Here is a 22,799-nt window from a genome sequence, read left to right on the forward strand (position 1 = left end):
TGTTCATTCATTTTTGGAAGTTGTGTTGTGATATTAAACACTTAAAATCACTTGGAAAAAAAGACATTTTCAAACTATGCATTTCATTAAATATGTTACATTTTGAATATACTATGCTTTTAAGCATAGTCTGGTTCGGTTTAAAAGCCTTGACTCGTTCAATCCAGATGTTTAAATCATTTGTGGTTAAATAATAGAGCTGTGAAATTATTCAGTCATGTTGTCGTTTTAGGGTTCGTATCTCTGAAATCTAAATCTGGGGTGTCATCATTTCTTTAGGTTTTTTAAACTTTAATCTGAGATTAAAGTCAGAATTCTTAATATTATTTTTATTTCAGTGACCCTCTTCCTTAATTGTGAGTGAGCAATCTTGAAAAGAAATTGCACATCCAAAAAATCAAGACAATACACAAAACCCAAAATTACAAAAACTACAGTAAAGGGAGAAAAAATACATAAATAAATGCGAGTTACAAAGTTAAATTCTATACATTACAAGTATATTTTGTTTGTTTTGTTTTCATAGCCGCTTTGTTGTTTTAAGGAGTGGCGACACCGGGCACGTCAGGTGCGTGTTAAGCTCCGCCCACCGCACCGCCAACCTGGCTGGTCTACTCAGGTGAGGTCGGCACAACAAAGCAGAGCTCGTTAATCCAGCGAAGGTGTTCATTATCCTGCACGAGGACTACAGGGAACACTGAAAGAGCTTCGTAATGGAAAGGAGGCTCAAGTCGAGGCGGTCTGAGATTCTCTCCCAGCAGCACACCAGCCTGGCTTCTTCGACCGAATCCTACAGGACGAGAATGTCGTCTGACAAGAAGAACTTTATCGCGACTCTTAACCCGGCTCAGCTTTCACTGCGAAAGAATGGTGTCTCCAATGGTAATATTGGCATTTTAAATTTCAGATAAACGTTTCATGGTAATACAAAAACCCAAACGGAACGCACGCCAGACCTCTTTGTTTGAATTAAACAATGTCTTTGGAACGGTTTGCCCTCGCTCCCCTGCGAAGCAGACAGATAAAAACGAAGTTTACCTCTCACCCTCTCTTTTTAAACTAAAAAATAAACTCTGAAAACATTTTTTTTCCCCCTCAAACAAGCTGCACGGATATTTATTTATTATTCTTGTTAATTAGAGTAATTGTTTGCCTCCTAACTGTGTTTAAATACATTCCTATTGTAACCTAATGAAGGCTCACAAAGATTAAATACAGGTAATTTATTTTTCTCCTGAGTGGAATACCTGCTGAACAGTAGGTCCCTTGTCCAACAGGTTCCTGCAGTTTCATCGAACCGCCTCGAGGCTGATAAAACCACAGGACGTTTAGCCTACATTACACATAATTAAAGTGAACATGTTTTCACTACTTGGGCATATTCTGCGGAGCTTTTATCCGGAGAAATACACCTCATGCTTTTAGATTGTGACAACTGACTCACCAGTGGGAGAAAAGGAAGCGAGTTTAGTGTTTATAAGCCTGCATCCAAATTCCCATCACTCTAATAGCATTTCATTACTCAGCGGCGCAAAAGAGCCGTTGCTGGTTATCGAGTTTATTTGATGGTAGCTGTTGCTGCTAACAGCTAGCAAAGCCAGCTATTGCGCATTTTGTTTATACACAGTCAGGTAGGTTTAAATACCTTCTTTATCTCGATAAATGAAGTTACCAGTTCCTTTCTTGACTCTTCAAACCAAGCTTTTTTTTTGTTTTCGCCGAGTTACAGTCCGCACAGAGTCTACAGTTGTGGAAACAAACTAAATGTGAAAGAACAAAGGTCATTTGGGTATTTTCTCTGGAACTAAAAGTCTGCAGGAATGTTTTACCTCATCCTTTCATACTGTGACAATTGACTCACCAGAGGTATGAGAGGAAACCCGCTCAGTTTCATAAACATGAATCGCAATTCACTCTTCTGCCCGCTGAAACTAAATGCTGCTTAAATTCCAGGCTAATTTGCAGATTCCTATTGTTCTGCAGCAAATTCTATAATTTAATTTCCTGTCAGTTTAACTGTTTCTGTTTACACTTAATTTATGTTGTGGGTGTAGTCTTGGAACTGTGGTTTGTTTAAGAACAGTAGAGATTTTTTCTCGTGCATAAAAAAAACAATAAAAAGGTGATTCTACGTTTTGCTGGGTATCTGAAAAGGACCAACGTTACCATTGGTTTGAAAGACTCGTTTGAACTTCTATTTTCACAACAGAGTGAAATACAACATAGTTTTATTCATTTTGAAAGCTTTTATACACACTGATATGTGTAGAAATCATAATATATATTCAAAATTTTATAAATAAAATGTATGCTGAAAAAAAGAGTCACAGACAATGTTGAATACCTGTTCGTTTTTTTTTTTTAAATTTAGTCACTACTGTTTCTTTTTATCTTTTTGCCGACTGACATGATGTTTGTTTAGCAGCTTTAAAAGATTTTCTGAGTGAGGATTGTTCTCTTAGTTGATGAAGTCAGGTTGGGAAAAAAAAAATCACCCTGACTGGAGGAAGTGATGCCATCGATTTAGTAAATACCATGTTGAACTGAATACTCTATAAAGGATTCTTTTGGCCTTGTTTCAGGGGGAGTCAACTTACAAAATTCATTCAGGATCAAGCATGGATTTCCTTCTTCCACACAGGTAAAACACACCGTCACACCTCTGGCTAAAACACCTTTGCGACTGCTTCATTTTATCAAAAATGCCGCTAAATGATTTCCATTCTTTTCTTATTTCAGCTAAAAGCATTTGAGTTTAGCCTGTTCATAACAAGAATGAGCTATCTGAATTTGTAGCTGCGCTTTACATGTTATACTCCTGAATTTGAATTTACACAAATCTGTGATGCTGCTGGGGTTTTTTTTACACTCACTTCCTGAAAGCCAATCCGACGAATCACATTGTTCTTATCTTTAGCTGCAGCTGCACACAGTACAATAACACAGGTAGACAGTCCAAGTGAGGGGAAACAAGTGCATAGTTTTTATCACTGTTATTGTATTGAAAAATCAAATCCTCTTTATAAGAAAATACAGAAATGAATGCTTGAATTTAAAGTGCATTTTAGTGCAAAAACTGCACACCAATGTGTTTATTTCCAGTTACTGTCTCCAAAAAATGTTAAAAGGTAACGGAAGAAAGTTTTTTTTTTTTTAAAGCAGCAAAATTAATTTATGAGGTGAGAAATGATTCCTCCCTCCCCACTTCATGATTACGCACCGTTCTGTGTCGTTCCCTCAAAATCTCAACAAAATGCACTGATGTGACAAAACTATTATGCATTTGGAAATGTATTAAAAAAAAAAAAACAAAAAAAAACACGCTACTGTTGAAATTTGAGTCTGGAAAAGTTGTTTTAAAAAAACAATTGGAAAAGGTAAATGTTTGGAAACTTTTGCTGTCCTAAACATTACTAAGTGTGTAATTAATTTTGTTTTAAAGGGAAACGGGTCTAATTTGGGTAACCTCTCCTCAAAAAGCACCCAACCTTGGAAAATATCCGGAAGGTCGCCCATGTCCCCAACAGCCAGTATGGACCGGTCCGGTCCCAGTACACATCTCCAGAGGGCGCCCTTAGGCTTTGATTGCAACCATTTACGGACTGTAGGTGCGCTTGCAGATTGCCCTGACGACTTGAATCTACAGCACCGGTCCTTTGTCTCTGAGACGTCCCGCAGCACACCCACCCGAGCATCCGCGCATCGATCTGGGAAGTCCAGAACCAACTCATTCACTCCTCAGTCAGTAAGAACAAAAAATCTGTCTGGATCTGTGGCGGGACAGCACAGCCTTAGAAATGGACAGAGTCAGAAACACAGTTTGGTAAAACCTGGTACACAAATGGTACAGCGGCTTGGATCCACCCCCATGGACAGAGGTTTATCCCGACAGGCTCAAATATCGCAGAGACGGGAACCAGGCAGGTCCATCAGCGCCAACTGTTTCACCAACAGGCAGGATGTAAAGACAATGAAGAATCAAGCACAGTAAGATTTACTTTCACTCCTAACATTTTATTCCTGTCTTTTGTGTAGCCATCCCATTAAAAAGGAAAAACAATCTGTGACTTGTCGCCTAGGCAATCGGCTGAAAAGCCTCCAGAGATGACAATTAAAAGGGCCGTAGAGCTTCTGGACAAGCTAAATGAGGAAGAACTGATCAGTGCCGCCGCATACATTCAGAGACAATGTTTCAGAAGAGACGAAGCCAAAGTTGAGGTACGTTTACTCAGAATAAATAATCTGGGAGCATTTTCTCCGTTATCCGCCTGGCGAAGCTTTAGCAGCTTTAAGGAGGCACAGTCTCTCCATGTCGACATTTGTTAGCTCATCAGGTTCTCTTGGTTTCAGGTGCACAGGGAGCAAGGAGCTGAAAAGCTCGTACGGCTACTCAAAACCGACAACGAAGAGGTGCAGCGCGCCGCAGCAGCAGCCTTGCGTAATGTCGTCTACAATAACGGAGGCAACAAGAAGGAGGTGACGGACGAAAATGGCCTCACCATCGTCCTGAACTTACTGGACAAGACCCACGATAAGGAGACCGTATGCCAACTTGCAGGTCAGGTTTTGGGATATTTACATTTCTCCCCATCAGGAAAAGTTTATCTTCACACCAAGTGACCTTTTTATATAGTTTTGAATTTGAACATATTAGTGAAATGTAATGCTGATGCGTGTGTGTGGATTTTCAGTAAAATCAGAAGCTATAAAAGAGTAAGGTTTTTTTTTTTATTTTATTTTTTTAAATTATTTTTAAGATGTGAGAGCTGTTATAAAATTCCCCAATTATGCATCGTAAATTTAGATTTGATCAATTATATAGAAATTATCAATGTTTTAAATTATAAAGACAACACTGAATGGTAATACACCAATCTGTTGACTAATTTTCCTCATTGATTGTTATTGCTGATTAGCAGATCAAATGCTTTGTTTTTTCTCTTCAATAATAAAAAAAATCTTATTTTCAGAGACATTTTATTTAAGAGGGGTGTTTCACTTTAACCTAATGACTAGTAATAATAACAGAACTGATTATTAAAGGTTTGAATTCCAAGATAAACTGCATTAATGATATTTTTATGTCCCTCGCCTGCAGGTGTCTTGTGGAATCTGTCTTCAGTTGATGCGATCAAGAATCTTTTTAATGAAAATTTCCTAAATGTCCTGACAAAGGTGATTTTGGTGCCCTTTTCTCACATAAATGGAGAGGCAGAATCCAAACGTGATTTGATCGCTGATCCCAACGCTTTCCTCTGCGCTACAGCCTGCCTACGGTAGGAAATTCAACCAGTTTTGTCTTTTGTTTTGGAGAGGAATCCTGCACAGTCGTGGAAAATCTGGAAGTTGAGTTTTGGTATTTTCCAGGTCTGAGGAAAGAAAATGAGCATGGAAAAAGTTCCTGCTTCAAAATTTCCAACCCGTCCTTCATTTCTTCACTTATTCTGTTCTTTTCTTCCTTAAATATGGAGGCTATCCATTCAGCCTCCATGTCTAAAGTTATCTGCTGCAGAAACGCATGTCATAAATTCATAGGAAAATTTAGTTTTAAAATGATCATAAAGGAAAAGTGAACTCTAGAAAGCTTGGTTTTGAAATGTGTGAGCCTCTTACCTGAAAGGTGTAAGAATGCTGTTTACCTGGACATGCCAAACATGTTTACTTGGTAGCACCCTTTCTCCTGAGAATGGAGCAGGAAATGCAGATCTGAATTCCAAAGAAATGTTGAGTACTATGTCACGGTTCTTGTGAAGTGACAATACTTAATATGTCCCGTAAAGATCATGACTCATGTTAATTTTATTTGTTTAGACCTACAGCTTAGGAGTGTTTGCGAAGCAGGGGGTGTCGGCCGCATGTCGACTACAGCTTGAAGAAAAGAGCGATAGACTGAATTATTCAGGAGGCTCTCTCGCTGCTCCACTCAGCTGAATTGAAATTGTTCTGTCCTCTTGGAAATCATACTATCAAGGTCTCCTTACTGTGTTCTCAGACCTTTTTGTTTGCAATGCAAAAAAAAAAAAAAAGCAAACCATCCACAGTTTTATGACTGCACAAAGATTCTGTTTTGCAGATTAAAAAAGCAAAGGGGAATAGTTTTTTACCCTTACATGGATTTGAATGCTGATAATTAGTCGCCATGACGATGATTTGTTTGTGTTGCTGCAGGAATCTGAGCTCTGACGATAACCACAGGAAGAATATGAGGAGTTGTGAAAATCTCATCGACTCACTGACTTCCTATACTACAGAGGCTGCAACCAAAGGTACACCTGATGACCAGGTGAGAAGAAAAACAAACATGTTTGTTTTTTATTGTCTAAATACAAATGTCAGTATGTAGATCTAAAACATGAGATCAGAATAAAATGCAAAGTAGAGCTTAATTGCGAAGAAAAAGGGAGGAAAAGAATCTTTTGTGAAATAAATTCTCTTGCTCTGATTCACCTAAACAATATATTAGGCTGGCAGTTTTTCAAAGGTCATGTCAGAGACAAAGAAAGCTTTACACCAACACTTCACATCACCCTGAATGCACCATGGCAGCCAGATGCCAATGGGATGTTTTTGTTTGTTTTTTTCTTGAGGCAAAGTTGGTTATTGTTGTCGGGATGCCAGATCAGTCCTGTAAGAAAACCTGTTTGAGTTTTCTAAGAGGCCTACAGCAGCAACTGCAGCAAAACATTTGTACTAAAATAGTTTGTAAAATAGTTTTGCAATCCCCACAGTCAGACCCAGTCCACAATACAGGTTAATATTTTAGAGGTTTGGGTTCATTCAGATTCATTCTTGACAGAGTTTTTGTTCAAATTTATTATTGTTATTATTTTTTTAGATATTTGTATTTATCACTCTCTCTTTTTGAAGCTCACAGAAAACTGTGTCTGCATCCTTCAAAACTTGACCTATAAAGCTGAGGAAGACTGGATCCTCCAAACCGCCAAAATTACGGAAGAGACTCCCAAAGAGACGACTTGCAGCTGTTTTCCTTATCGTCGCACCAACCTCGAAAAGGTAATCACTTCACGATTAATCGGCATAATTTCTAAAGATTTTTACTAATAAAATCTGTAAAGTGTGGCTTGCATTTTTTTACGTGTACTACAAAGTTCAACATGACCAGCTGCCTTCAGAAAATGTAAAAGAAAAGAACAAATATTTCTATTGAATTTCTTTTGCATAAAGTCATTAAAAGAATAAACTTCATACATTATCTTTTGAATGAATTTCAAAAGATTCATTCATATTTTTGCTTAAAAATAAGCAAAAATATTTGCTTATTTTTAAGCAAATATTTGTAAAGTCAGTCATTTATACTGAAAATTCCTGAAATGCAGTGAAGGCAGCAACACATTGAAATACATGATGTATGATTAAAGTCGCACTGGTAAATATCTGTTTGCATCTCCTGGTGGATCAAACCAAAATAACAAGAAAGAGCCTAAATAATGTTAAACTTGGTTTAGCTGCTGTTTGTGACCCCACTGAACACCCGTCGCCCGCCTGACCTCTGCACCTCTAAATTATTTCCTCCCAGGATGCGAAGGACAAAGAGAAAGCAGAGACGATGTGCCTCCTGCAGAATAACGAAGACCCACTTGGAGTTAAGTGGCTGTGGAGCGGGCAGCTTGTACGGGCCTATCTGTCGCTGTTGGCCTGCAGCACAAACAAAATGACGCTGCAGGCCGCCATGGGGGCGCTGCAGAACCTCACAGTGAGGAAGGGAGAGGTAAAAAGAGACAAAGTTAACTGCTGAGACTTTGTATAACTTTGTGGTAGGAAAAATGACACGTCACTGCACAGATTGTGCTTTTGACACTTTAGTTATATTTCTTTAAATGATAAATCTAGCACCAAGTATTTAAATGAAAAAAGCTAATATTTGTTTTGTTTCTGTGCTTTTTAACTTTTTGGCAAGTTAGGAAACTTTGTCGCTGCTTTACGTTTTTACCTGTAGATGGAGATATTTTTAAAATACGTTTTCTGACACCTCACAGATCTCCGAGTCCGTCGCTCGAATTATCGAGGAGGTAAAAGGACCTCAGAAAATTAAGACTGTTTTAGAAAACAACATTACGCTGAAGAAACCAGCCTTGCTTCTGATGAGGAACCTCTCCCGCTTTCCAGAGCTTCACTCCTCCATCTGTAACTCCACACTCCTCACTTTTTAACTTTTCTCTTCCAGAACATTGGGGGGGGGAAATTTTCAGAACCTTCTAGGTATTTTCAAACCCCTTGAATTAAAAAGCAAGAAAACTCAATAAAACTTCTGAGTAATTTGTGCTTTGTTGGAATTTTATGCAACAGAGAACTGCATGATCGTGAAGAAGGGGGGGAGAAAAAAAAGAAAATCTGAAGTGTTTTGCACGCTTCATTCTGTGATCCTTTCTGCTAATCTGTCATGGAACCCAAATGAAATAAGTTTGCTGAAACATGTAAAAGATGTTCAATGAAATCTAAGGGGTTTGAAAACTTATTACTGTACTTTCATAAAAGTGACACATTATTGAGATTTTTTTTAAAATTTATTTATCTTTTCACTTTTACAGTTGATAATTTGGTGGCGACCGAAACCACAAAATCCCTTTTATACCGTTTGGACATCAGTGCAGAAGAATCTGCTGAGCTGATGCCGATTCTGTGTCGGATCCTCATAAACCTGAGCAAGAACAACGTGCAATTGGCCAAGCGGCTTAGCCGTGAAACGGCCGTGAATGATATGTTACAGAAGAAATATGAAGGGTTAGTGAAACATCCAATGCCTAGCTCCAGTAAAAAAATAATAATGTTTGCCTTATTAATGACTATATGTGACTTTTCATCATGAATCCAGTAAAGCTAAAGAGGCGGTGGAGGAGCTGAGGGACACGTTGCCCCGCAGAAGTCTTCACGAACGTCTAAAAGAGGCGAGTCCATTCACACATCACTCTGTATCCAATGTCGCCACCAACTGCATATTGCTCTGCAGAAAAAAACCCCAACTTTTTTTCTGCATGCTTGAAAAAAAGCACCTCATGCTTGTGTTCAGCATGAGGTACAAAAATGAATTTAATTTGCATTTCCAAAAGCCCTGTAGACTTTTCCATATGCAGACGGCATAATAAGTTCTCCTTTCTTTCTTTCTTTCTTTCTTTCTTTTTTTTTTTTTTCTCAACAGGATAAAACCAAAAAACGCCAAAATTCTTTACAACTGCTACCAAAGTCACTGCAGTGTCGTAATGGAGCTAAACATGAGAAAATCCCGTCCACAAAAGGATGTACAAAACGCCATTAGTTTTTTTTTTTTATTACTTTTATTACTTTTTATTGTAGTGCACAAAGAAATATGGGATGAAATGTTCAAATTATTTATGCCTTTTCAAGTCTGAGTCATGGAGATGATATCAAAGCACTTTTTAGGCAACCACAATGAAGTAAGCAAGTATTCCTAGCCACTGTTCCACTGCCTTATGGTTTGAAGAAATTTAGCAGACTTGAATTATTTCTGGCAAAGATAATGCCAGCTTTTTTTTTCTTTCTAAAAAGCATACTTTTTTTATATTGTATAAACTTAGCACTTTCTGTGACAATGCTGTGAAGAATAGCAGTAAAACAAATTAAATCAACAAATTGACAAAAAAAAAACATTCTGTAGGTGGGAAGAAATGTCATTACTGAATAATACATGAAGTGTAAACTGTTCCAAAATGTATTTTTAATTGTAATTTTTTTGTGTGTGAAAATAAACATTTATGAATGCATTTGAATGACTTTGGAAATTGTGTAAATTTACTAAAGAGCATTTAAGAAAACGAATCCAAATTTTTGATGCATAGCTTCGTATGGTTGGCTATCGATTATAGCCAGAAAAAATTAAGTTAAAGCCCAGCAGCACTTGAATTTACCAAGAACGGGGCGACTGACTTGAGTTCGCCTTGTAACCAGAGGGTGTCTAGTTAGGAGGGTTTTTATGCCTGTTTGGGCTGAAAACGTCCCGTTTGAAGCCCCAGTAGAGAACTATAAAAAGCATTTATTTTATTGAAGAGATCAGAAATATGTTTCATTTGAGAACATCTGCTTAATGGTAAGAACCTAATTACTTTTCAGCACAAGTTTGGAACATTTGACTTGTAATTCTGGACTTTCTTTTTGCTTAGGTTATAAATATTAGTCCTTGATTCTCTTCAAACTCTGAAAGAAGAGAACCGGTGAACAGAAAATTGTCATTGGATGTTTTAACTGTATCGCGATCAAAATATATGGCTCAGTCAATACAGAAATGATCAATGTTCTTGCATGGTAATCTCAGTTTAATTCCAATAAAATAAAAAGGAAATGGGATGAGCTGAAAACAGCAAATTAGAAGAATCTAAATCTGTAGAGTTTTGCATGAAGGAATAGTTTTGTTAACTGAACATTATAGGAATATAAATATATTAAATAGCCTTTCTTTAAATGAAATTTGCTTTCTGAAACGTTCAACACATTTTCAATTGAGGAATGTTTTTTCTGTTGTGTCCACCAGAGGGCAGTGGTGCTTCAACAGAATCAGAAGCGCATTCATTAATGAAAAGGTTTTTCATGCTTTCTCCACACAAAACCCCAGGTTTTATAAACTAATGCACTCTTTTCTTTTTGGGTTACAAGTTCCAATTTCACCCACTTTGAGAACCACTATGACAATAAAAGCCACGAATTAAAGACTGCCGTCTTGGCGGATGAAGGATAAGACTAAGTAGAAGCCAAATCCCCTTATCAATAGCTTACTTGTTTTCCACATCCTATTCTGTGAGAATTGGACCAATTTCTTGTTTCACAAGAAAAGCTTCATCTTGTCGTAACTTTTAATAGAAAAGGCATTATGGGATTAGTCTGAAAAATGTCACGCCTGTTCCGTCCCTTCACCGGTCCGACTTTCCTCGAAGAAGCCAGGAGAATATTTTTAGACCCCTATGGAAATAAAATACGTCCAAAACACCAGAATAGCCAGTGGCAGCAGGTGTGGAGAAACATGAGAATAGGTTTGTTTGCTACTGGGGTCCTAAAGTGGAACATGCTGGTGCCGACCGTCACATAATCTGGCTAAGCATGTTTCAGACGTACAGAAAGGATTCATTCACAGATCGTCAGTGGAAACTGGGAGAAAGGCAAACGGTTTTTACTTTACAGTGAGGCCTTTGTTGTTGGGGATGTCAGCAGTCGGGTCAAACTGCTCAAATAATGTGCACATTTTTAAAGGAAGGAGGGGAAAAAAAGATCGAAATGTCGTACTTTTCTGAGAATGTCTGGAATGAAGTTCCACCCTTATAAGTTTGGGAAAAATAAGATTTTTGTGGATTATAATGGGAGTTTGAGACGTAAGGAGGAGTACTCCCTTTATCCTGCTAATATGATGTAAATCTGACAAACTATTATTGCTTTCCGATGTAAATGAGGAATGACTTTAAAGAGGCAGAAGTTACATAAACACCAGTGCAGAGCCGAGTGGTACCATTAGTTTGATCAAAAAATTTTAATTGCAAGCTGTGTTTAAAAGGTAGAAAGCGTCTCTGCCTCAGAGATAAAAAAAAAAACAGCAGATGACTTGGACCCCCTCAAATCTAACTATTGTTTTACTAAGATATCTTCTATTAGTGGCTCCCCAATAGAGGCATTTCAGCCAACCTGCACAGTGAACCTTTTAAAGACCAAATATCTGCAGCACAGGGGCAACTGGTAGATTACTGGTTTACTGATTTGTTTTTAGCCTCAATCAATGTGACGACAACAAAGACTGTAAACTGGGAGACAAAACTTAACTACTTAATGCTGAATTTTTGCTGTATTGGACACAATTTAGTTCCGAGAAGTAAAAGACTGGTTGATGCCCATCTGAACACTGCACAATTATTAATAGAATACTTGCCATTTCAACTTGCCCCACACTTCTGACAGGAAAAACATCTTTTTAAGTTATCAATGAACACACTGAATACTTGAAGTGGCTCCAACAGCAGACCTGCCCAACCTGTTTTCTAAATAACTCATAAATACTCCATGGTTCATGAATCCTTCAGGTGATAAATTACTATTGGTTATTTTTTAAATAATTATTAGATTTTTTTTATTTAAGAAAAAGCCTGACAGCCAAGCTAACATGAATACTAAGCAACAGATTTATATGTACAAACTTATTTTAGTGTAATCACAGATTGATGGGATCTCATACAGCATGGAACTGTTTTTAGAAAGGTCGACTCATATGCTGAAAACAACAGTATTGAAATAATGAACATTTTATATTGGAGCAACTCAGAAAAATAACAGTACTACTTTTTTTTTCTTTTTTATTTATGAAAACCTAGTGATGTCTGATGGGAAACGGATCAATTTGTTCTTCTGGACAGCAGACTAAATAGATCGACTGTCGTAAACACAGCAGGTAACGAAAAAACTTGTTGAAAAAACAGGAAAGGTGAAATTACGGTGGACTAAAAGCTGAAGGTTGCCTGATTCTGTCCGATCAGCAGAACAGGCAGCTGTCGTGATTAATGCTGCGAGACGTGAAGGCTCCAGAGCTGACTGGAATTTTAAACGCTAATGGGAGATTTTCAAGTAAAAGAAACAAAAAAAAAACAAACTGCACTTTTTTTAAGCAAAACTCAGGATGATTGATGTTAAATTGGCTGGCATAACGTTTGCTTACACTGAATAGGTCAAGCGTCCAAATTAAAACTTTTAAATTGCAAATGATTACCACCATCAACAACCAGGTTGACTAAGTTGGGCTGTATCAGTTTATGAGCCACTTGAAATAATGGATTCAGTTCAACTCTGTATATTTATAGTGCTGCTGATTCAGAAATGTCAAGACAAATGGATCCGGTTTTCACAGAAATATGTAGTGAATGTAGACAATTTAATCCTAACTATAAAACAAAACAGCCAATTGCATGAAGTCGTTAATTTTGCCCCAACCCGTCATTTTGCGTTTCTATTTTCTATTAGTGAACAAGCAGCAACATGAAGACTAAGATATGGACAGGTCAGAGAGAAAGTTATGAAGATTGTAAAATATTATCTAAGGTTTTGAACATCTCATGAAGGACTGTTCAGTCCATTATTTAAAAAAAATGGAGCAGGTACGACGCAACCGCAAAGCATAAACGAAACATGAATGTTCATATAAATCACTGACGGGCAGAGATATAATCTGATAGACCAAGAGATCCATCATAATTCTGTATGTGAATGTAGGATGAATCGGTTTTAATGCGTTAAATCTGCTGGATTGTTCTTTAAAGTCAGCCAGTTGGTTGTAAGCTCTTAATATTTAAACAATATAATATAGTCTTCTACACAGACACAACTAACATTATAAAAGGAAACTGGTCAGTTTCTTTCATTACATTCATATATATATATATATATATATTTGAAGTTCTGTTGTAAGATCAAATATGTACTTTCTGAAATGCATCCACAAGCATAAGTTAAGAGATACTATCTTTTTTTATCTTTAATGAGAACAGAGAAAAGGTAGAAGTTTGTATTTATGTATGTTTACATGTGTCTTGTACTTTAGATTGTTGTCACATCTAAACATTTCTCATCAAATTTCAATAAGCGTTAAAAAAAAAACCTCAATGCCATCAACCAGCACCGAGTCTTTGACGTTTTAGCTCACTCTTTGTATGTAACTTTCATCAGCTGGATAGTTGTGCCTCTTGTGACGTCATCGATCCGGAAACACAGAGAGCAAAACTGGTGGGCTTTTTTTTTTTTCTAAATTGCCTTCTTAAAAACTTTGCAATTAAAAAAAAAATGTTGCCGAGCAAATCCATACTTTTGAGTCTTTCTGTTCGTGTGTCTGCATAGGACCTGAGCCGATCTGGGTCCATCCGTGTGTTTACTACCAGCACAGCGACGCTTTAAATGGCTCCATCATGCCTTGCGGGTACGGCGCCCCAGTTAATTCACCAGTCGCGTCCCCGTCACTGATGGGCACAGCAGCGGATGCTGTATCGGACAGCCTTCGTGTCGGATGTCCGAAGAGGGGACGGACGGACTGGTGTTTACATCCACACGACTTCACAGAGGAGGAAGCGGAGGAGGAGGAAGAGGAGGCTGCGCACCGTTAACTCCTGCAGGAGCGGAAAGGCACGGATTGAACCCGGGATCTCAACCTGCTTTACACGCCACAGGAAGCGGTGAATTTTTACTCAGAAGAGGCACACCGAGGCTCCGGAGCACCGGGACGGCTTTTTTTTTTTCTTAAAAAAAAAAAAAAAAGCTCCGACAGGCGGTGAGCTGCGGCTCAATGAGGTATGCGGCTGAGATTCGCACTGCGTTAAAACACAACAGACACAGTGTTGGCTTTCAGCACCGGTTCGTGGTTGTGTTGTGTAGTTTAACTGTTCAGCTGTTGCATAACTTTCATATATTTTTTTGTTCTGCTGTTTATTCCTGGTCCTCCTGTCGGAGCGACAAGTCCAGAGAAATATTACAGAAATTGTCAGAGGAAGTAATGACACCATGTGTTCTGGACAGAACATACCAGATCAATGAGCCGTCAGGAAGTGAGTGTGCAGTGAGTGTATAAGTAATTGGTTCGTGCTGATGAATCCCCCCCAGTAGAGCCCACTCAGCAGAGGATTTGAATCAAAACTTTTCTCATTTGACTTATTGATCAACAACAGAGCTGGAAGCTCATGTGTGATGAAGATAAAGGCAACTTTATCACAGCCACCGGCTCTATGTTTGGTAATAGTTGATGCAAAGCCGGCCTAAAGCAGAAGCAAAGTGAGCAGCCAGAGCAACCAGCTTAGAATTATTATTTAAATCAAATGTACTGCTGTCTATGTGATGCATCTGAAGCAATCATACAGCAAATAACTTTTTAAAAAATATTTTTGTTAAAAATGCACACCGAGTTTGAAGTTACGTTAAGCATAAGGAGAATATTAGGACAGTCGTTGTGGTAATGAATTTTAGTTCCTTAAACGATAAGGGTTGCTTTGACGCACAGTGTTAAGCTTGTGGTCATAATGCATTAGAGAAGGGTTTCCCCAAATGTATTATAAGCCTGGCGGGCCACCAGGCTTGTCCCCCCATCAGGCTAAGCTTTACTCATTTATTTAAGTCTTTTTAAAATGTCTACATTTTTTAAGCCTTTATAGTTGGTGTTCATGTATCAATCTTTCAATAATACAGAATTATCAAGTGATATTTTCACATTTCTTCTCGACTTTAAAGATTTTTTAACTCAAAATCACGACGGGCGGTTGGATGAACGACCAACCACCGGGTTTAGCAAGTTTTCTGGGGAAAACCTTGATTAGAATACATGCATAATCTTGTCTCCCATATTTAAAATATCACATTTAGCTTTTGATGATATGAAATAACAGCCAGACTAATGTCCAGCATCCATATGTAGCATCAACTACAACTCTAGCATTATTAGCCACAGTAATGTTTGCTTGCACCTTGCACCCTAAACCAGTTATTTATTTACATTCAGCAGTAATTCAGAGCTGCGAATAAGTTTTTCAGCCAGAACTCATCTGTTCTGTCCTTGCCTGCACGATTTGAGCTACTGCAGTGGAAAAAAGTCTTAACAGAATTACTGGAGTAAATCTTTGTCTTTCAGCAGACTCCCCCCCCCACCCCCTCCTCTCATCACGTGGTCGGATAAGCCGCCAGACTTTACAGGCTTATTGTCTTCATCAACCTGATTAGTTTTAACTTTTGAGGTTGCATGGCAGCGGTTTCGTCGCTCCAACGTGGCGATCGTGACGTCTTTCCAGTAACACAGGAAACGCCACCCTCGTGTGCAGTCCTAGTTAAAATCACACACGTTGTGTTTCACAGCTGACTGACGGCGGCTGAATGCAGCACTTTCCAGGCCGATTACCTCCTGAAACCTTTCATTCAGCACCTCTGAGGCATATTTGTCCAAGCCTGCGCTCGTGTCATGGTCTCCACCTGTTGACTTTTTTTTTTTTTTTTTTTAACAAACTCTAAACCAGAGAGAGGAAAAAGCCTCACTGAGCAGAGGTAATTTAAAGATTGCAGTAGACGTAACAGGATACTACAGTAGAAGGAGGCGACTTGCCAACTCTAAAGCACAAAGTCATCAGTTTATTACTGTATGAGAAGGGACCACTGAGTCCAGGACACTCCATCAAGGAAAGTGACATCATGTCTCTGAACAAGGGTCCATATCTAATTGAATTTCCTCGTATAGGAAACACCTGCTGACATTAGCATTTCTGGCTGCCATTTTACCCGTGCGACGCTGGCGTGGCTCTGAACATGACAGTCTGTCACTTTGCAGTGTCTCAACAACAGGAACCTCAGCTCCTTCCTGTACTGTTAAGGTTAAAGAAGGCTTAAGTTGGGTTAGTTGGCTGTACAATTGCTGTCAGGTTTAGGTTTAACCTTTTGTGATTTCATTTTTTATTTTTTATTTTTTTTTTTTAAAGTGAGATCACATTTTCACTGATCCACCTGATCGATCTCAAAATTTGCCAGTTCTGATTACAGTCGCCGGATTTTGGAGCATCTGCTAACCCTGAAACCTAATTAGGTCAACAACATGAGTGGATGTTGAACACTGGGGATATACCCATTACCCCATAAGGATTAGACAGGATGAATGGATGAATGGGATTAAATTTCCACGCGTTTGACAGAGTGAAAAATCAGAGTTGGAGTCCAGACAGCGAAGTCGGTCTTCGTAACCCTTTACAAGTAGAAAATGGCATCGCGTCGTCAACGCGATACAGGACTGATACGCCAATTGAATTACTCCACAGTCAGTAATTAGTATCTTCTTTGGAGGGATTATATAGTTGTTCCATGAGTTGCAGCAGGAAATAAAAAAGTCCAGCCACCTCGCCCTAATCTTAACGTTGAGAAACCCCGCTGCTGCTGCTCACACCTCCGTTCTTTCCCGTACCCTCGTCGAAGGGAGACAAAGAGGAAGCAACGGGAAAGCGCCGCTCGCTTCTTAATTGTCGCCGATTGTTTGGCCTCGTTTCCCCAGTCCGTGCCCTCCGGTCAGTCCGGTCGACTGTGCACAAAGCTTGGACAAAGCCGGAGCCGGGTTGCTATGGTGAGGGATTGTTTGCGTCCAGTCATGCCACTGGCCATGTGGGCTCATTGCACACATTGCAGCACGCTCTTTTGTTTGAGTGGCATTCTCACACACACACACACACACCCCAAAACCCTCAGGGCTCCAGCAGCCATCTAAAAAACTTGTCCTCTGACTGCATCATAATTCTGAGCTGCTCGCCTCTCTGATGTTTTGCTGTGCCATTTGCAATTTATTTATTTATTTTTTTGCTTAGTTGGAATGTAAAATTTAAGGGTCAGGAGTTCAACCCCAATCGCTGAGTTTGTTAAACTTTAACTAAGTGAAAGACAGAGAGAGCGGGGAGCTCGAGACAACAGGAAATGAAGTGTTAGGTTTGCAATTAAAACCAGATTTTTTAACTCCAATCAGTTGTCTCGGGGTGGTTTTTGCGTTAACCGTCTCGTGCGTCGCTCGCTGCGTTGGAGGAAAATCTAATAAGTAACCCGGCCTTTGTGAGCTGCGCCTCCTCCTGGGCTCTGCCTTCCTGTGGCATCCCGAGAATGAAACTTCAGGGGAGGCAGAACTGAAGTCACAACTAAGATTAGCTCTGTGGTTTGCAGGCCAGACAGCAGGATATTCCTCATGTCGCTAACCAAACGGCTGCTGCAAAAACCGCCTGACTGGAGGATTTGAATTGATAGCAGCAGACTTTCTGTTTTGTATCAATTTTCCTGATGTCATGAAAATAATGACCCTCGACACATTACATTGTTTTCCTGTCCTCTCTTCTGATTCTGATATGTGGCACTTTATGCTAGCAGCGGTACCTACGCTCACCGGCTACTTCGTTAAGTACATCCGTTGAATTGATTCTAAGCACGTAAATGAATCGTGCACCTTGTAAAAACCCCTGAATAAATTGGTTTTTCATATTGTTTTTTTTTTTTTTCTGTATTAGTTGTAGTTCTCTAAATCTCCTCCTCTATTGTTATCCTACCTATGCAGGAAAACAATACTTCTGGTTGGGTGCAGTGAGCACAAGATTCGAGCACAAAATGCGGAAAAAAGTGCATCAATAACACGCAGGATGACACTTTTGACTTTTAAAAAAAATCAGGGCGATTCTCTGATTTCTCCAAGGGATGACAGTTATTCCTATTTATGGATGCTGGAAGTGAATACTTGACACATGGGAATGGCATTAGAGCTGCCACCTCATACTCACTGTTTGGACATAGGTGTCCAAGATGGGACTCCTGACCTGTGGACATTTGCAGCTTGTCTTACTTCCTTCCTTTTTCCAGTCTAAATGCTGACAATGTATGCAAAGAAATGCAAAAAAATGTAACTTTTCGCTCGACTCGCCGCACATGAAGGTTTTATTTTGGACTTGTAACATACTTTAGAGTGCCTTTAAGTAGATCCCAGAGAATTTTTTTTTTTTTTTTTTGGCTCAATGGAGAATACAGGAATGCAACACTGACCATCCCCCACCTGTTTGCTGCTCAATTCTGGTGTTGAGAGAATGCAAACTTGGAAAGACAAGTCACAAAGTCTTACATGTAGCAAACCATAATTGGTATTCTGCTCAAATTTAGTTTATCATAAATGGTGCCATAAAAATGTAAAAATCCATCAGATTATGTCTTAACGGTGGTAGATATAATCTCTTTTTTTCTGTTGAAAATTAACAGGTTTTTTTCTGCATGTTATACTTGTATTTTTACTCAAAGTGAGAATCTCAAACCACTGAGTGAACCTATTTTATTTATTTATTTTTTTCTTATTTGTGGTTGAATTGGAGAGTTAAACTCCCCGTGCATGAACTTTTTTTAGTGGAGCTGAAATATGCAGAGCCGACTCTGACACTTTATTAAACGGTCACAGCACTTCTCCCACATGTTCTGACAAAACTGCCTGGACACGGCCCGCTGAGCGGATCCGAAACATGGAGAGCGCGCATTTACAATGAAGCGGCTCCAAAAATAGAAACCCCCTGTCGCAGCATGCTAATTTATGTACGCTCGCTCGGTATGATTTATTTATTTACACGCCGGCAGAGGGAGCATCAAAGTAAGTGCTGCCGAGGCCATAAACGGAGAAAATGGAAACGGTATCGTGGAAATTCAGAGCCGCGTTGCCGGCGGCTGTGGGGGCGAGGGCGAGTGGTGGAGGCGGCTGAGGCGTAGCAATAGTCTCCATAGTGACTGGAGAGCTGCGCGTTCCCGGCAGGGGAAAGAAAATCGAAGCTCATTTCCACTAGGAAGCAGACTTCATCGGTGATGGAGCTGGATCAGTTTGGGACAGAACTCGGCTTTAACGGCCTGACTTTTAGGGTTTCCAGGTCACAGCCTCATTAGCCTGTGGGTTTCAACCCAGAGCTATTAACTAGTTTCTTCTGACATCAGCCATTGTGAGTCTCTTAAGTTGTTCAGACAACTCAGCCACACGCAGACATCCAGGAACAAAGCTTATGGAGCTTTTAGTTCTGCTTATTTGGACCAGAACATTTGAACATCTGCCTCGCTGACAAGAAGGCAACTGTTTCGTAGGAGGAGGGGGGGAAGCTGTGGGCACATTTATGTTACTATTTTGCACAATGCTTGCTACACTGTTTTACTTTGCATGTACAGCAACAGGTGGGGGTGGGGCGGTGTTCTTTTACTGTGAGCTGGAGAAAAATGTCAATTTTTGCAAGTCAAAAGGTTTTAAAACATTGCCAGTTGTTGATACTAGGAACCGGCCCATGTTTACTTTGCATTTCCTCACACGGCTATCTGTGTGAGAAAATGTAATCATTGGATCTAGCCACCTTTAAATATCGATATAACGTCCTCAAAAACACCAATATTCATCTAGAACTTCCTGCAGCAGTTTTCTGTCCTGCATGGCTAAAGCTAACTTTAGAAATTGTCTGACTATTTTATTTTATTTATTTTTATTTCCGTCCACCTGTGTAAATGGTGCTATTGATGAAAGTAACCTCTCTGAAATCAGGAAATATTCACACCTTCAGCAGCAAAACTACCAATACAGAGAGGGGGAAAAAAAAAAACAACTTTTTTGCTAACAAATGTTCTATTATTTTATACTGTGGAAACCAAAAATTCACTTACTTTGGGTGCACGTTTACAGTTGTCGTCCATGTGGACGACCCATTTGCACCCGACCTTTTACTTCCTGCCTGATGTCTTTAGATGCTGCTTCAATATTTCCGCATAATATTCTTGCTTGCCCACCAGAAAGCAGTGAGTCCCAGGTGTTATTGTGGCATTTAACAAATTTAAATAAGCTTGGTCTAATTTTTACTTCAAAAGAAAGAAAAAAAAAACATCTATTTTTCACATTTCAGTCTCACTAGAACAATTATTTTACTGTTGATGCCGTTGATTATGAGTTTTGTTTTCTGCTTTGTTTGGCTCTTTTATTAATTATTATTATTATTATTATTATTATTATTGCAGACTGTATCACAGAGCAGTTTGAATTCTCGCCTCGATGCTCGCTCAAAAGCGACGTGTGCATCCAAGTGTAATTTCATAACAGATTACATTCCCAAGTTGGTGGCAGATGCCATTTGCTGAGCGGGATTTGGAGATTTGCCATGAGGATGACCACATTGGTGCAGCGTGTGAGCAGGAAGTGTGAATTCACAAATGACGGGACGCTACCAAAACAGAACTTTGTGAAACTCTTGACGTCTAATGCCTTTAAGCCGACGCGGTCGCAACTTGTTTCCTGGCCTAATTTCCAAACATCCGCCATCTGCTTCGTTTTGTTTGTCCTGCTGTTGGTGTAAGCTTTCACCTTGGACAGATGCGGCTCAGATGGTCGAGCAGGTTGCGCTCTAATTGAAGAGCGGGCAGCCCGATCTCTCGGCTCCTCCGCATTGCCAGAGTGTCCTTGGAAAAGCCACGCGGTTTAAATCCAGAGCCACGGATCAAAGAGTCGGTTGCTGTAATCGGCGAAGTTGAACAGTCTCTCACCAAAGTGCTGACACAAGTCGAGATTTTTTTTTTATTTTTATTTTGTCTCGATAAAAATCAAAGCCTGAACTTAAGTGTGGTGTGCGTTTAAGTCTTTCATTTCATTCCAGTGCAACGCCTTCCAGTCATCCTCTGTTCTCGTCGCTAGGGACATTTTTACGAGCGCTAATGTTCCTACAAGCCGGAGTTTTGTTTCAAACGTGGCCGAAAACACTGTCAGCAGGCACGTGCAGACAGTGCAGACAGTGGCTGGGAGTGCTTGAGCACCTGCCCTTTTTACTCCTTGCCCCCAAGTGCCCTTTTGGTCAATTTCTTTTTTTTTCTGTATTATTATTTTCTAAGCCCTCTTCTGACACATAACATGTACTAAAATTATTATTTATTTATTTATTTATTTATTTATTTATTTATTTATTTTTGTACAACATAATAAGCCCTCCGGTCACCTTGTTACCTTTGACCTTTTGCCCGTGACGCATGACGCAGTTGCCTCTCGCGCAGTGAGATGAGGCGGCTAACTGGAGCTCAACGTAGCGAACGTTCCAGATTACAGAACAGTTTTTGGTGAATTCAAAAAACGTTTTTGGTGAATAAAGTGGACTTGCTGCTTGTCAGATGACGGAAAACGTTGAAGTATCGTTTCTGCTTCAGCTCGGAGTCGCGGTTTAAGCAGAGAGGTAATGAAATACAACAGACACTGACRGGCCTCTGCGTCTGCCTTTCTCTGAAGAACTACTGAGCGGGAGGAGACAACCAGGTGAGGAGAAACTCTACCGATTCAGTATTTCTATTATACAGACATTAGGCTGTTGTTGTTGTGATATTAGCTAGTTGCTAGCTAACGACTTTGCTAGCAAAGCTAGATAACTAAAAAGCTTATTCCCTGTATCGTTAATGATATCAGTCATTCTTCAGTATTTATTATGCAATAAGGGCACATCGCCCGTCCAAAACCGATCATCTCCATAATGGTTATATGTCCGATCTTCTAATTTCCTTTGCTGCATAATGTACATTTCATTTATTCTGGCGTTAGAATAAATGTATCTTGAAGGAGAATAACACTTAAATAATAGTCCAACAAGGATATTCATTTAGAATTAAAAATAACTCACCATGAATTACCATGATAGATATAATGAATGTAGTAAGTGTAATTAATGAAGGGGAAAAAACTCAACCCAGACTTTAAGTTGGGTTGAGTTGAGCTGTATAATATTTTTGGAGCTCCTTACAAATGATTTACTCCTAATTGTTACTGGGGAAAAATGTCATTTATTGTAAGACAATTTAAAGATAAATTTAAGGTTTGCAGAGTATGCAGTTAAATTTTTTTTCCCCCAATTATTCAATGGGGGAAAAAAAAACTAACCTCAGTTAAGTAAAATAAAATTGTAATCAAAACTTTTGGAATGATTCCTTTTTTAAAAAACCGTTTTGTTTAAAAAACTTTTTAAAATTAAATAACACATTTTTGTCTTGTGAACATAAAAAGTTATTTGCCAAACATACACTTTTATTTTCACACATCAGAAATCTTTTGTTGTGATTTTAGGCCCCGCCCACGACGTCATGTGAGAATCGCAAGCAAAACTTTGACTCCAACAAAAACTTAGAATAATAAGAAAAGATTTCTGACATGCACAAATAAGTTTGTTTTGCAAAAAAAAAAAATCACTTCATGAGACAAATGTGTGATTTAAATGTTTTTAAAAGTTGTTTTTTTTAAGCAAAACTCAGTAGGCTTTTCTCATGGTGACATACATTAACAA

At 39.1% G+C, this 22,799-nt stretch overlaps 2 protein-coding genes and 1 long non-coding RNA gene across 4 annotated transcripts in view; 2 read left to right on the top strand and 1 right to left on the bottom strand.

The window, feature by feature from the left end:
- Nucleotides 1–569: 569 nt before the first annotated feature.
- Nucleotides 570–9,740, top strand: pkp2 (plakophilin 2). Its single transcript, XM_008400927.1, has 13 exons — nucleotides 570–882; nucleotides 2,583–2,641; nucleotides 3,443–3,987; nucleotides 4,080–4,218; nucleotides 4,351–4,558; nucleotides 5,099–5,276; nucleotides 6,169–6,283; nucleotides 6,868–7,014; nucleotides 7,538–7,729; nucleotides 7,998–8,145; nucleotides 8,550–8,742; nucleotides 8,834–8,906; nucleotides 9,158–9,740. Exons 1-13 carry the CDS (start codon nucleotides 714–716, stop codon nucleotides 9,272–9,274), a joined length of 2,283 nt encoding a protein of 760 aa, XP_008399149.1. The 5' UTR covers nucleotides 570–713; the 3' UTR covers nucleotides 9,275–9,740.
- LOC103459408 (uncharacterized) lies at nucleotides 1,539–1,975 on the bottom strand. Its single transcript, XR_532736.2, has 2 exons — nucleotides 1,862–1,975; nucleotides 1,539–1,760 (listed from the first exon to the last, which is right to left on the bottom strand). It is a non-coding gene; the product is annotated as an uncharacterized LOC103459408 (long non-coding RNA).
- A 3,738-nt stretch (nucleotides 9,741–13,478) lies between the features above and the next one.
- rassf8b (Ras association domain family member 8b) overlaps nucleotides 13,479–22,799 on the top strand; it is a 23,729-nt gene continuing 14,408 nt past the window's right edge. Inside the window, exons 1-2 of one of the 2 annotated variants that reach the window (XM_017302919.1) lie at nucleotides 13,479–13,725; nucleotides 13,837–14,283. The gene's annotated coding sequence lies outside the window, so the exon portion shown is untranslated. Of the gene's footprint in view, nucleotides 14,284–22,799 lie in introns of both variants that reach the window. The other variant, XM_008400926.2, reaches the window with a different exon arrangement.

The sequence above is a fragment of the Poecilia reticulata genome, linkage group LG23, assembly GCF_000633615.1.
Source record: "Poecilia reticulata strain Guanapo linkage group LG23, Guppy_female_1.0+MT, whole genome shotgun sequence".
NCBI classification, from domain to species: domain Eukaryota; kingdom Metazoa; phylum Chordata; class Actinopteri; order Cyprinodontiformes; family Poeciliidae; genus Poecilia; species Poecilia reticulata.